General features: G+C 36.0%; 2 protein-coding genes across 2 annotated transcripts; both read left to right on the top strand.

Moving 5' to 3' along the window:
- Positions 1 to 3,064: 3,064 nt before the first annotated feature.
- On the top strand, positions 3,065 to 4,024 carry LOC113330075 (extensin-like). The gene has a single exon (XM_026576937.1). The coding sequence runs from the start codon at positions 3,065 to 3,067 to the stop codon at positions 4,022 to 4,024; it is 960 nt and encodes a 319-aa protein (XP_026432722.1).
- A 1,165-nt stretch (positions 4,025 to 5,189) lies between these two features.
- LOC113330076 (extensin-like) lies at positions 5,190 to 6,697 on the top strand. Its single transcript, XM_026576939.1, has 2 exons — positions 5,190 to 5,208; positions 6,288 to 6,697. The coding sequence occupies exons 1-2, from the start codon at positions 5,190 to 5,192 to the stop codon at positions 6,695 to 6,697; spliced, it is 429 nt and encodes a 142-aa protein (XP_026432724.1).
- Positions 6,698 to 15,083: the final 8,386 nt, after the last annotated feature.

The following is a 15,083-nucleotide window of genomic DNA, read 5'->3' on the forward strand; positions in this document are numbered from 1 at the left end:
TCTTTGTTAGTAATTGGTGGAGCTGGAAATTTTCTATGAGAACAAGGCGTAGCAAGCCAATTGAACAATGTTGGGATTTGATGTTGAGATCTTTAAAACCCGTAAAACTAAATAAATTTTTTCATTTCAATTACTGATTGATTGTATGTAGGATGCAGTATATGTTTTATATATCTCATCTTCTTCGTGTTTATTCTGAAAGAAAAAAACTCCATTAAAGCTGAGTTCGTCCAGTTCGACAAACTGTATCACATAATTTCTAGCTAAACTTCTCTCTGCAACTTCCATTTTCAACTCATTTTTGATGATTACTTCTCATTTTTTCAACCAAAAACGAATGACAAATAATGGGTTTGTGAGAATATCTTTGGTAATGATTTAAATTAAGCTATATATATATAGGTGGTGGTGGTAGTCGGAGATGGTGGCGAACGTCGGCGATGGTGGTTATTTATATATATACATGTGTTTATTAGGTTGATTTTAAATTAAATTAGATTAAAGGTAGGTTAGTCATTTCCACATTTTAGAACACCCTTATAAATATAGGGTGGACGTTCCTACCACAAAATAGGCCCCACCAAAATGGGTTAGTCCCCAAAAAAATTCATGAAGAATTTTTTAGGGACCATTGTTTTTTTGAGGGGACCATGGTTTGAATAGTCCACCTTCTCTTTAGTTAGAAGGGGTGTCCTAAAACATTGAAATGACTAATCTATCCTTAACCTAATTTAATTTAAAACCAACCCAATAACCACCTATATATATATATAACCACCACCTCCCACCACCTCCGATTACCACCACCACCACCTCGGATTATCACCACCACCAATCACCGATTACCACCACCACCGTCCACCACCGCCGATTACCACCACCACCACCTCCAATTATCACCACCACTAACCACTGATTACCACCACCACCTCCTATTACCGCCAGCACCAACCACCACCACCACTATATATATATAGTTTAATTTAAAAAATTAAGAAAGATACTCTCCCAAACCCATTATTTGTCGTCCGTTTTTGGTTGAATAAATGAGATGTAATCATCAAAATGAGTTGAAAATGGAAGTTGCAAAGAGGTTTAATGGAGGGGTTTTTTCAGAGAAAAGTTTGGTTATCACACATTAGATTTTTCTTAACCGAACTTAGAGTTCGGTTGATTCGCAAGAAAAACTTTTAACCGAACTCCTTGTATTAAAACAACAATCGAACTAGGGTTCAGTTGGGAAATGTTTTTTGCAACTAACCGAACTACTAGGTTCGGTTGGGAAATGTGTTTTGCAACTAACCGAATTACTAGGTTCGGTTGGGAAATGTGTTTTGCAACTAATCGAACGGCTAGGTTTGGTTAGGAAATATTTTGCGAAATAATCGAACTAAGGTTCGGTTGGGCAATGTTTTTTGCAACTAACCGAACTATTAGGTTCGGTTGGAAACTTGGTTGCGTTGAAGTTTGCGAACTAACCGAACACACAATATGTATCCAAATAAATTGTTAAGTTCAAAGTTCGGTTCCTTCACAAAATATGTTGAAGTTTGCGAACCAACCGAACTTCTAACACTAGGTTACTTTTAACCTGCAGTTCGGTTGGGATATATTTTTTGCAACTAACCGAATTACTAGGTTCGGTTGGGTAATGTTTTTTGCAACTAACCGAACTACTAGGTTCGGTTAGGAAATGTTTTTAGCAACTAACCGAACTATTAGGTTCGGTTGGGAACTTGGTTGCGTTGAAGTTTGCGAAATAACCGAATACACAAGATGTTCCCAAATAAATTGTTAAGTTCAACGTTCGGTTACCTACAATTTTATCCTAGGTAACCGAACATTACACTGTTCGACCAAAACCTCAATTAATGAGCGAGTTCGGTAACCTGCGTGTTTGGAAAACGTAACCGAACTATACTTTCAGATGTGTTCGGTTACATGTTCTTGACATATGGTAACCAAACTGACACAAATCTACATAAAAAATTTCTTTTTTTTGAAAGTTTGAGCAATTCAACCAACATTATCTAAGTTTGAAGCATACATGGGTACCCAAATACCCTTCCTCCGGTTGTGGTCGGTAAAATCCATCGATTTTCATGTTTTCCTTCTTCATCTTCTCTAACTTTACTCTCTCAATAATTCTAATTCTTTGAAAAAAAAAACATCTTATTTTTTAATCTCACTAATTATCTTTAACTTAATCATCTCACTAATCATTACACTAAGTATTATTAACACTAACTAATCATCACCCAAAATTAATCAGGAGGGTGATTTAAGTATTAATATAAATATCTAGATAAGGGATGGCCTAAATTTATTTCTAATGTCTTTACCCAAAATAAAATCATGGTACCAAGAAAAACGGTTCAAAATCATTCTTAAGTTTTGTTGTTGTCGAATTGGGCCCAAAGCCCATAGAGCCGATATTCATCATATGAATATCTTTTAGGAGACTTGGAGTGGACGATAATTCCATACTGCACATAACAGTCGTAAGACGGTGACCCGAGAACAATATAAGGAATGCTATACCCCGTTCATGATATGCACCATACCTATACCCAATACCACATTCACAGGGTATTACCAAGAATTGTACAAAGAATATGCCAGAACGGTTGCAGAGATCTCATAAACATGCTTTTTAATTCTCAACCATTTTTTTAACTGTTTCAGACTTCCAGTCCAAGCCGCCATGTCCCATATATTGAATGGACATTCAGTAGGAAAATAATTTTTTTGGTCTTTAGTGTTTGTGATGACCAAGGAAAAAGTAGCTACATGTTTAATCCGGAGATTTATTGCATGTCCAAGTGGTTCATTTAATCCAAGACTATTTTCTACGTATCTTCCCCATAGCACAGTCATGCTAATTTTGGGGCCGGAGAAGAGTGCTCGCACATTTGAAGCATGTGGTTATGGGCGTATAGTAATTCAGAATAAGCTCTAACCATTTCTACTCAATAATTGATCCTTCTTCATGATAAGCCTATATAAAGAGGTGAAGATGTATCATAGCTTCACTACAAAATAAAAAAAGAAAAAACAAACTCCAATGTCAAGAATAGGAACAAAAAAGGAAGCCCTAGTCGCTTTTCCATATACTACATTTTTAGTGTCACTGATATGTGTAAGTTTTCCTTTTCAAACCATAGCTGAGAGTTACTATTCGGATGATACACCACCACCTCCAACTCCAGGGCACAAGAATAAGTCATTTCCACCGCCGCCGCCACCAGTTCAGAAACCTACACCATTGTACAAGAATAAACCACCTCCACAACCCACTCCAGTTTACAAGTACAAGTATCCACCACCTCCTACACTAATCTATTATCATAAATCACCACCGCGTACTACAGTCTACAAGCACAAGTCGCCCCCAACACTCACACAAAAATACAATTACAAGTCACCACCACCGCCCACGCAAAAGTACAATTACAGGTCTCCACCACCGCCGACACCAAAGTACAAGTATAAATCACCACCACCTCCTCCGGAAATCTACAAGGGTAATCTAATTGTCTTGCCTCCTCCTGGTCCGATATTTACGCATCGTCCAATATTTAGGCCTCTTCCACCCAAACCGCGGATAGGTCCAATCCCCAAACCGCCGAGTCCATTTTTCAAGCCTTCTCCAACCAAAAGGCCCCCTACTCCAATATTTAGACCTCGCCCGATATATAGGCCCCCTCCAAACAAGAGGCCAATAGTTCCATACCACCCCACTCCAATCCCTAAGCCACCAAGTCCAATCCACAAGACTGGCCCATTTAAAAGGCCCCCTAGTTCATTCCACAGGCCCCTTCCATACAAGAGGCCAATAGTTCCATACTTCCGCACTCCAACCCCAAAGCCACCAAGTCCAGTGAACAAGACTGGTCCCTTTAAAAGACCCCCCAGTCCATTCCAAAGGCCCCCTGCTCCAGTATTTAGGCATTTTCCGGGTCCGCCTGTTGGTCCGATATACAAGCCCCCTAGGCGAATTACTCGCCCCCCTGGTCCAATCTAATGGTTGGCTCCGATTTACAGGTCTACTTTAATCTACTATTAAGGCATTAAGCACCATTTTTCTGGTTTATCTTCGCAATTTATTTGTAATTGATACTTATTTGTATTAGAATTTTGATTATCTTGTATTTTGAAGTTTTTGTTATTTCCATAAACTATTATGTATTCATTATATCAATTTTATGAATAAATTGGAATATATCCATTGACAATTTTTTTTATATTGCATAAGGTTTTTGTTGGTTAAAGAAATGTTTTTAGAGGTTGGCCGATTTAAAAATACTGGTAAGTGAAGGGGTGGCAAACAAAACACAGTCCATCCCTTTCTAATAGTTGATTTTTTCATTGTAAATGTATTTTTTTTCTTTTGTGGTATCAAATTACATTTCAATTCATTCAAATCAAAATAGTGATCACATGATTGATTACAATATTATCAAAATACAAGATAAGCAAAACCCAAATACAAATAACGACACCAGTTGCAAACACATCGTGAAGAGAAAGAGACATAAACCTCAAAGATTTCCAGTTTTTGTAGATGTATTAGTGATGAATGACGATGTGAACTGCAATCAACTCCGACCATTTAAAATGATTATCTTCTTTAATAAAAGATGCTCAAAAAGAGTATTTATCCCCAAATTTTGTAGATCCAAATGAATCCAGATGCCTAAAATCCCTCTCGTTAAAGACCAATCTAAAGCTATAGCCAAAAAAAATCGTTGATGTTCTTGATGAATTGAAAATAACAAGCCAAGAAACACCATGTAGATTCGAAGGAATTGCTATTAAAGCGAAGAAAACATCGTACTAAAAGCGAATAAAATACCGCCCAAATAGCGAAGAAATGTGTCCATAGAGACCATAAACAACAAAAAGAAAACATGAAAATATGCATCACATTATTTTTGTTCATAAGAATATAAAAATTCATGCTCCGATCTGAACCTTCTGAGCACGAAAAAAAAAGGAAGCTCTACGACTTTTTTATTTTTAAGAAAGAGGTAGGAGGGAAGGAGATTTCATTTTAAATATGTGTTCTACAAAAGGTGACACTTATTATTAAATAAACCCATATTTCTAAATTATTCTTTTGATTGTTGTTATTAATTTTGATATAAAAAATATCTATGATTTGATAGTCATATTTGTATTCGCTAGTCATGACGCGTCCTGATACAGGTAGTTTTAGTACTCTAGCCATGTATGCCGGTGATAATAATTATAATGATTACCTAACATTTTCATCATAGGGAACATTGTGATAAAAGATAGTTCTTCTAACCCATCGTATGCTCTTTAGCCTTTGTTGCTTAAAAAAAGATACTAGGCTAATCAATGGATTTTCTTGCAGGCTCCTTCAGGAATTTTTGGATGCAGCACTTTAGGTGAGTTATTTGATGTAATTTCTCGTTCCTCGAATCGTTTAAATTTTTTCTCTTTTATATCCTTCCCAATTTCTGTTTTACTATTATAATTATTATTATTCATAAAATTTGGTCATGAAATTTAGCTTAAAAAAGATCAGAATCCAAGTCAAGCTTCACTATATCAAGCATTAGCATTCATGGAACTTGCAATTCGTACCATTAGGGAGCTCACAAATATGCTTTAATGCTCAACCACATTTGAACTGTTACAAATTTTCACTTCAAGCCGCCATGTTCCATGCACTGAATGGATTTTAAGGAGCTGGTCCTTACGATTTGTGTTGACCAAGAAATAAGTAGTTGCCCTAAAATTTATTGCAGTTGCTAGGCTATTTTCTGCATACTTTTTGCGTAGTGTGACAAACTAATTATAGGAAAGGTCTGGAAGGAGGTTAAATTGAATTAGAATGCTCGAACTTGTGATGGATAGGATTATAGGAACAATCAGATATAGACATGACCATTTTTAACTATATATCCCTTTAAAAGAAATGTAGAAATGTAAAATCTTTCAGTAAATCTTCGGCACGCTCAAAGAGATTACTAAGTGTAGATGTCAATGTAAACTAGCAAAGTCTTCCCAAGTCAAGCTACTATCAAAATTATATGTATGTAAGGTCCGACTCTGAATGACTGATTCGATAGTCGTTGATCGGTTGATCCTTCTTCGGAACAAACTTATTTAAAGAGAAGAGAAGTGTACCATTGTATCATAACAAAAAACAAAAACCAATGGCAAGGATGGGAGTAATGAAGAGATCCTTACTGTCTTCTTCATATACTACAGTTTTGGTGTTGTTGATATCTCTAAGTTTCCTTTTCAAACCATAGCAGAGAGTTACTATTGGGATGAGACGCCACCACCCCCAACTCCAGTGCACAAGAATAAATCCCCACCTCCAACTCCACTGCACAAGTCACAACCACCACCACCACCAACCCCAGGGCACAAGAATAAGTCGCCTCCACCTGTTCACAAACCTACACCAATGTACAAGAATAAACCACTTCCACAACCCACACCAGTTTCCAAGTATATGTCTCCACCACCTCCTACAACAGTTCATATGCAAAAATCACCACCACCAACCCATGTATACAAGCTTAACTATGCACCACCTCCTAAGAGACTTCATATGTACAAATCACCACCACCAACCCATGTATACAAGCATAAGTGTCCACCACCTCCTTCGACAGTTCATATGCACAAATCACCACAACCCTGTATACAAGCATAAGTATCCACCACCTCCTACGACAGTTTATATGCACAAATCACCACCACCAACCCCTGTATACAAGCATAAGTATCCACCACCTCCTAAAATTTATAAGCACCTAACACCACCTCCTACTGGAGTCTACAACCATAATTTAATGTTGTCTTGCCTCCCGGTACAATTTACAAGCCCGCGCCAATTTTGATGCCAGGTGGTCCAATATATAAGCCGACTCCGATCCCCACTCCGCCTGGTCCAATCTACAAGCCAACTCCAACCAAAAGGCTCCCTGGGCCTATATATTATCCCACTCCAGTTAAAAGGCCACCACGTCCGATATAAAGAACCATTTTTTTGGGACCATGGTTTTATTTTGGGTAAAGACATTAGAAGTAAATCTAGGTCACCCCTTATCTAGATATTTATATTAATACATAAATACCCTCCTGATTAATTTTGGGTGATGATTAGTTAGTGTTAGATCTTGTTTGTTTGCAGCTGACTCGGCGTCTGGATCTGAGTCAACCTCTGACTCGGGCCGAGTCAGCAGTCAGACCGTTTGTTTTGCATTTTGAGTCAGATCTGACTCGACCTATGACTCAGACATAACCCCTGATTCGGACCCATTTGAGTCAGGTAACAAAATACCCCTGACTCACGGGACCAAACCACTGACTCACGTTTTTTGAGTCAGATGAGTCAGATCTGACTCAAAACAAACATATTGAGTCAGATCCAGATGAGTCAGGTGATTTCACTCAGATCCAGATGACTCAGATCCAGACAACTCAGATGAGTCAGGAGTAAACAAACATAGTGTTAGTAATAGTTAGTGTAATGATTACTGAGATGATTAAGTTAAAGATAATTAGTGAGATTAACAAATCAAATGTTTTTTTTTAAAGAAGTAGAATTATTGAGAGAGTAAAGTTAGAGAAGATGAAGAAGGAAAACATGAAAAACGATGGATTTTACCAACCACAACCGGAGGAAGGGTATTTGGGTACCCATGTATGCTTCAAACTTAGATAATGTTGGTTGAATTGCTCTAAACTTTCAAAAAAATAATTTTTTTTATGTAGTTTGTGCCAGTTCGGTTACCATATGTCAAGAACATGTAACCGAACACACCTGAAAGTGTACTTCGGTTACGTTTTCCAAACACGCAGGTTACCGAACTCGCTCGTTAATGGAGGTTTTGGTCGTACAGTGTAATGTTCGGTTACCTAGGATAAAATTGTAGGTAATCGAACTTTGAAATTAACAATTTATTTGGGTACATCTTGTGTGTTCGGTTAGTTCGCAAACTTCAGCGAAACCAAGTTCCCAACCGAACCTAATAGTTCGGTTAGTTGCAAATAACATTGCCCAACCGAACTGCAGGTTAAAAGTAACCTAGTGTTAGAAGTTCGGTTGGTTCGCAAACTTCAACATATTTTGTGAAGGAACCGAACTTTTAACTTAAAGATTTTTTTGGGTACATCTTGTGTGTTCGGTTAGTTCGTAAACTTGGACGCAACCAAGTTCCCAACCGAACCTAATAGTTCGGTTAGTTGTTAAAAAAATTTTCCAACCGAACTGCAGGTTAAAAGTAACCTAGTGTTAGAAGTTCGGTTGGTTCGCAAACTTCAACATATTTTGCGAATCAACCGAACTAGGCTTATGGATGCATATATATGCAATTAGGAAAACGCTTGGTTACTACAAAATTTATTTCTTGGAGAATTAGTAGAGTTCGGCTACGAAGTTTCAAACGTAGAATTCGGTTATAAAGAAAACTTAACATTTTTGCGAACGAACCGAACTTTTGGACTTCTCATTATTTTCGTAAACTAAAGTTCGGTGATATCCTTATTTTGGGAAGTAACCGAACTTATGGACTTGTGTTGTTCTAAAACAAGGAGTTCGGTTAAAAGTATTTTCTTGCGAATCAACCGAACTCTAAGTTCGGTTAAGAAAAATATAATTCGTGATAACCAAAGTTTTCTCTGAAAACAAAACCCTCCATTAAACCTCTTTGCAACTTCCATTTTCAACTCATTTTGATGATTACTTCTCATTTATTCAACCAAAAATGAATGACAACTAATGGGTTTGGGAGAATATCTTTGTTAATTTTTAAATTAAGCTATATATATGGTGGTGGTGCTGGTTGGTGGTTGTGGTAATAGGAGGTGGTGGTGGTGATAATCGGAGGTTGGTGGTGGTGATAATAGGAGGTGGTTGTGGTAATCAGTGGTTGGTGGTGGTGATAATCGAAGGAGGTGGTGGTGGTGGTAATCATCGGTGGTGGGCGGTGGTGGTGGTGGTAATCGGTGGTTGGTGGTGGTGATAATCGGAGGTGGTGGTGGTGATAATCGGAGGTGGTGGTGGTGGTAATCGGCGGTGGTGGTGGGAGGAGGTGGTGTTTATATATATATATATATATATATAGGTGGGTATTGGTTTGGTTTTAAATTAAATTAGGTTAAGGGTAGGTTAGTCATTTCAATGTTTTAGGACACCCCTCATAACTAATGGGAAGGTGGCCTAATCAAACCATGGTCCCCTCAAAAAAACAATGGTCCCTAAAAAATCGTTCTATATAAACCGACTCCAGTCAAGAGACCTCCTGGACCAATCTAGACGTCAAATCCAATTTACAGGGGTGTGCGGTAAACCGTTTTTCATGCCATAATGTGCCCGAATAAAGAAGCAGATACACTGCAGTTTCTTCATTTTCTTCTGTTTTTCTGGTTTTCTTTTGCTTTCAGTATGTTTTGTATAAGACAATCAACATGTATTTGATGTAGTCTATGTTGGGATAATTTCCTTTCTCCGAGTAAATTAGTTCATTTTCGAGCTATTTTCGTCCAAGATTTAATATTTGAATCAGTTTATATGGTACCGAGAATCGAGAACCGAAACCTTTTTCAGTAGCAAGTACCGGGTAGGCTAGACATAAAATCTCAGTTTATATGGTACCATCAAACAAAATATAAGAACCAAAACATATATTGAAAAAAAAGCTCTGCATAACTGTTTTCTCTCTTCCTAAAACTTCTCCCTAAACTAAATCTTCAATATTTGATTTTCCTAATCCAAATCTGATTAGAAATCATCTGATTTATTCAGATTTGGACATAATAACCAAATAGTAAGATTATAATTTTAAATAAAACAATCGTTATTATATGCGATTTGTAGGTTTCTATAGGTTTTTCTTCATCAATTTCATTCAATTATCTAATGATGTTATACCCATCACAGGTTTATTATAGCCTTTATGGCGTCTCCATTGATTGCAATAATCGTTTCAAATATGTTAATATGGACGATTTCTTCGTCTGTGACGTGGTTCTACATCAACGGCTACCGGAAATAATAGTGATAATAATATTATATGCGTATTATTCCCTTTTAGGGAAACTTTGTCTTAGTGAAGAAGACGAGGAGAATTTCTTCGAATCAAAATGACAGAATCTTAATTGAAAAGCCATTATTCAAATACCGTGGATTTCCTTTCTGAAATTCATGTATTTATGTATGATGCATTGCAATTTTATGGTGATAAAATATATTTATATTTTATTATGTGTTTTATCTTTGATGTATTTGATCGGGAAGTATACAACATTTTAATATTAATGAAATTGAGTGGTTCACCTCTTTTTCATCAAAAAAAAAAAATCAAATAAATTGGCACGAAAAATTATTATTGGTCAAAGATGGATTAAACTATTCAAAGAAGAACTTTCTATTATCGATCTTCAAAGGAGGCAATGCGAATGAACTACAGTATTTTATTTGGGAGCGAACGAAGTTTAGAATCCTGCTTAAGAAACCAATTCAATGGTATTGCGACTCTTGGTAAAGATTTTAGATTGAGAGGATATATATTTCTGTTCAGGGAATAAATTCTTGTCTGTTATTTGGTAAAGCTAATCTTGCGTCTGGTGGTTTTCATGGCCTAGAAGCGGCTGCGGGCCTGCGGCGGCAACAACTAACAATGGTGGTAGTCAATGTGGCTATTGGTTTTTGGTAGGATGAGCAAAACAACCATATCCGCGGATTTCACCCGGCCCAATCCGAATTTTATCGGATGGACATCCGTTCCGTGTTTTGATGGATTGGACGTGGGTGAGATTTTAAAACCGGTTATTTTTACGGATGGGACGCGGATGATGTATCACCCATCCGTTGGACACCCAGCCCAATAAATGATATACCCATAGAAATGATGTCATTATATACCCTAGAAATATTAAGATAATGTAGTTATTTTAGTTCTAATTTTGTTTACATGAACAGTGGATCATTAGAGATTTTTAATTGATACCCATTTAGATCTAGGCGATGGATTACTACTTCAAAATGATATGAATTACACTGCATCATGTCTTTGTAACTTTGTTTAAAGACTCACCTCATGTATTTGTGAGGTGTTATGTGGTTGCACTACTTTGTACATTTGTTGCGAAAGACAAGCCAGCAGTAGATGCTGCTCATTGTAGCAGAAGCACAAGGGTATTCTAAAAAAGCATATCGATAAAAAATTCCAACAAAACTTGAGATGCCCACAAATGAAAATGTAGAGTAAAATGAAAAAAATTGTAATTTTATTTTGCTGTCAACTGTTTTTCCGAAATCCGCCTATCCATCCGTAATAATCCGGTTCAACCGCTTACTCGCGGGTATCAAACCCGTCGGGTAATGGATCGGACGCGGATGCATTTTTAAGATCCATCATTTTAATAAATTGGACGCGGGTAAGCAACCATTCATCCGTTGCTTACCCCAAGTTTTTGGTCTTTCAACGTCCTTGATGGCAGTATTTCTCTGTTGGGCTTTCTTTGATTTCATCTACTTAAAAGAAATTGTTTTTTTTTGGGCACCATCCCTTTTCATGGGACCATCATTTCAATTTTAGGATTTCATTATGAAGTAAACCTAAGTCACTCCTTATCTAAATATTTATATTAGTATCAAAATTGTCTTTTATTATTAAAGTAGTGTAAAATTAGTTAAAAAGTTTTTCTTTTTTAAGAATAAATGTCGAGAGTGAAGAAGAGGATTTTGAACTCTTTTTTTTTTGAGATGGTTTATTTCAAAATGCGGGTTTTAGGTACTGGTATATTTCAAAATTAGTTAATGTAGCTTGAATTGGCCAAAACTTTTGAAAAAATGAAAATTTTATAAACTGATTTCGGCCATGGGAATAAAGTTTCTCTACGACATCTGAAGAACAGGTAGCCAAACTCATCTGCAAGTGTAGTTCGACTAATGTTTCTCAAAACACAGGTAGTCGAACTCAGCTTTAATTGGGTTTTTTGTTTCAGAGAAAATTTCGGTTAAGAAAAAAAAATTACGACGTAACCGAACTCAATATATAGGTTTTCAGAGAAAAATTTGATCAGGAGAAAAAAATTGCGACGTAAACGAACTAAAAGTTCAGCTAGGAAAAACAATTTGCAACGTAACCGAACTAAAATTCTGGCTAGGAAATTTTTTTTGCGACGTAACAGAAATTTTCTCTGAAAGAAAAAAACTCCATTAAATCTATGTTTGGCTAGTTCGACAAACTTTTTCACATAATTCCTAGCCGAACTTCTTCTGCAACTTCCATTTTCAACCAATTTCGATGATTACTACTCAGTTTTTCAACCAAAAACGAGTCACAAGTAATGGGTTTATGGAAATCTCTTTGAATTGAGACGATGAAGCGAAAAAAAGAGAAAAATGAACCCTCTAATAGTAACGGATTTGTGAAAAGTTAAAAGTAATGGATTTGTTATAAATTTGATTTAGTTTAGGTTATACATATATTAGATTAGTTTTAATTTTGATTATGTTAAGGATAGATTAGTCATTTCCACACTTTAGGACATCCTTTATAAGTATAGGGTAGACATTCTTATCATATATTGGTCCCACTAAAAAAGGGGACCAATATATGATAAGAATGTCTACCCTATACAACAACCAACAATATTACCAAAAAATAAACAAAATGCAAATGAACTTTTATCTGGGGACGAAACCTGAAATGTCTTCATGAAAATTGTGGATGCCCTACGTATTTCTGTTATCGATATTCAACGGGAAGTCAAGTCGTACATTTAGCTTAAGTAGCTAGGCAATTCCTAGTTGGTTTGGGCTTTAAGAGAGTGGTGAAGGTGTTGATGTGCAGTGTGCTCGAGTTTTTTGAAAAACTGTTATGGCTGGATGGCCGGAGATTATTTCCGTTATTAAGGCTATTCTTCACATTTATGAATTCGGATTTCTTAACAAATATTTTCCTATAAATGCAAGTAAACTTTTAACTCCAACTTATATATATCCAACAAGTTTACAACATTTTTTGTTGGAGAAATATTAGTTTTTTAATAAAAATGTTTTTTGGTCTTGGTGTGGTTTGATCTTGTGATCTATGGGTCCAAGGATACTTACTCCTTTTATGAGTGAATGAATCTAACTGAAAGATATGTGGACCAACCCATGCGTTACGCGCGTATATCACGCACCAATCCTTGTGTCTACTCGAATTTTTTTGTTGTTGCAAGTTTTCCCTTTAAAAGTTTTATGTATAGGAGGATTCCTTTTACACGTTTAATTGTTTTATAAGAAATAAAACTCGTTTTATGAAAAGAACTAAACTTAGCCTGATTTGCAAGTTAATTTTCCTATAAATACAACTCGAAAAATATCTTTAAACACACAATAAAAAGCGGGTGATATTGTGTCTTCTTTTTTATCATCTTCTCGTTTTGTTTGCACGTGAGTTTTACATTCAATCCCTGTTGCTAAGTTCAAGAGTGGGTAACTTGTATTGTGCTAATACAAGTTATATCTGGAAGTCTTATCCTGGACACATCTTCGCACGTTGGGGTTTAGCATAACTTCAGAGTATACCCGCGAACTAATGTGTTAAGGAAAGCTTGTTGAACCTGTGATTTTGCTCTCATCAAGCGTTCATGGTAGAGTTGTTTATACATTTCTTTATATATATTATTTTATACATTTGACGTTTCTTCTATTATTACAAGATCCCAACATTTTTTATAGTAAAGTAACCATTCCCCATGCGCCAAAAATGTGCTCGTAACTGAACAAAAACGAAGAAGATCAAGTCGTAGAATTAGTCAGGGGATCTTTACCAAAAGTGTGATTGATTTCCAAAACTCTTTCAAAAATGGACCTTTTTTGCAAATCTTCCAAACATAAGGAGTTTGACCGGTCCTCGAACATATATGTCCCTATCTTTTATGGAAATACCTAGTTTTGTCCTCAGATGCGTAGATATCAGGTAAGAATGTGTAGATATCAGGTAAGGATGTGTAGATATCAGAAACATGGATGCGTAGACATCAGGTAAGGATGTGTAGGCATCCAAAATCTAGACAAAAAAGTTATGTCCAATGTGTAGATATCCATGCTTCTAATGTCTACATATTGGACATCAGGCTATAATGTGTAGACATCGGGATATAAGGTGTAGACATCGGGCTTAATGTGTAGACATCAGGCTATAAACGGGTATTTTAGGTATTAAGTAAATTCAGTCACATTTTTGAAAGATTTACGCGGTCAACCACACATTTGGAAGATTTTGGGAAATCAATCCCACCCGTGGTAATTTCCTCATTAGTCTTTTACAATTTGCGTCGACATAGAAACATATTGACAATTTCTCAAAAGAGAATTTTGCATCACCAGTAAAAACAAAGAAGAGATCAAGTCTTGCTGTCTATATACATATTGAATTAGTAGTGGTTAAGACACATCAATCCCGTTGCCCCTTAGAATTAGTAGCGGTTGCATAAATAAATTAGACTGTTGAAATTTATACCTTCTAATATTTTTATTACTTTAGTACGAGTTGGTGGAAAAATGCTAACAGATTTTACTTCTGATTCTTGGGTATATATTAGCACTTGATGATTTTATTATCTTACTAAAGAAACAAGGGCTGGTAAAAAAATAAATAAAAATTGAACTCTTCTGAATACTTGTAACGATGCAAAATCAAGGGTTGCATATGACAAGTGAGACCATTTACCTCTTCAGAACCACCTTGATATTTCTCATAAAACGTGAACAGATTAGTACCCATAAAGGGTTGCTACTATAAAAAAATCCCACCGGAAAAGAAAGAGATAAACCTCTAGCATTATCATAAATTAAACTAAGCAATTGAGCAATAATGCAAGCTAATTATGTATACCAGCAAGGATAACAAAGTCAAATGAACAAAACTTCACATCAAGATGGAAATTTCGCAAACAGAAACTTTCAAAAGTTTCTTTTTTTATTTTTCAACTTGAAGATTTTTAATTGAATATATAACAACATAATAAGCCTATAAATAGGAATGAGAAGTGAAGGATAAGATCACAACAAAACATCATCAGGAATACAAACGAAG

Source organism: Papaver somniferum, unplaced genomic scaffold, assembly GCF_003573695.1.
Source record: "Papaver somniferum cultivar HN1 unplaced genomic scaffold, ASM357369v1 unplaced-scaffold_117, whole genome shotgun sequence".
NCBI lineage: Eukaryota > Viridiplantae > Streptophyta > Magnoliopsida > Ranunculales > Papaveraceae > Papaver > Papaver somniferum.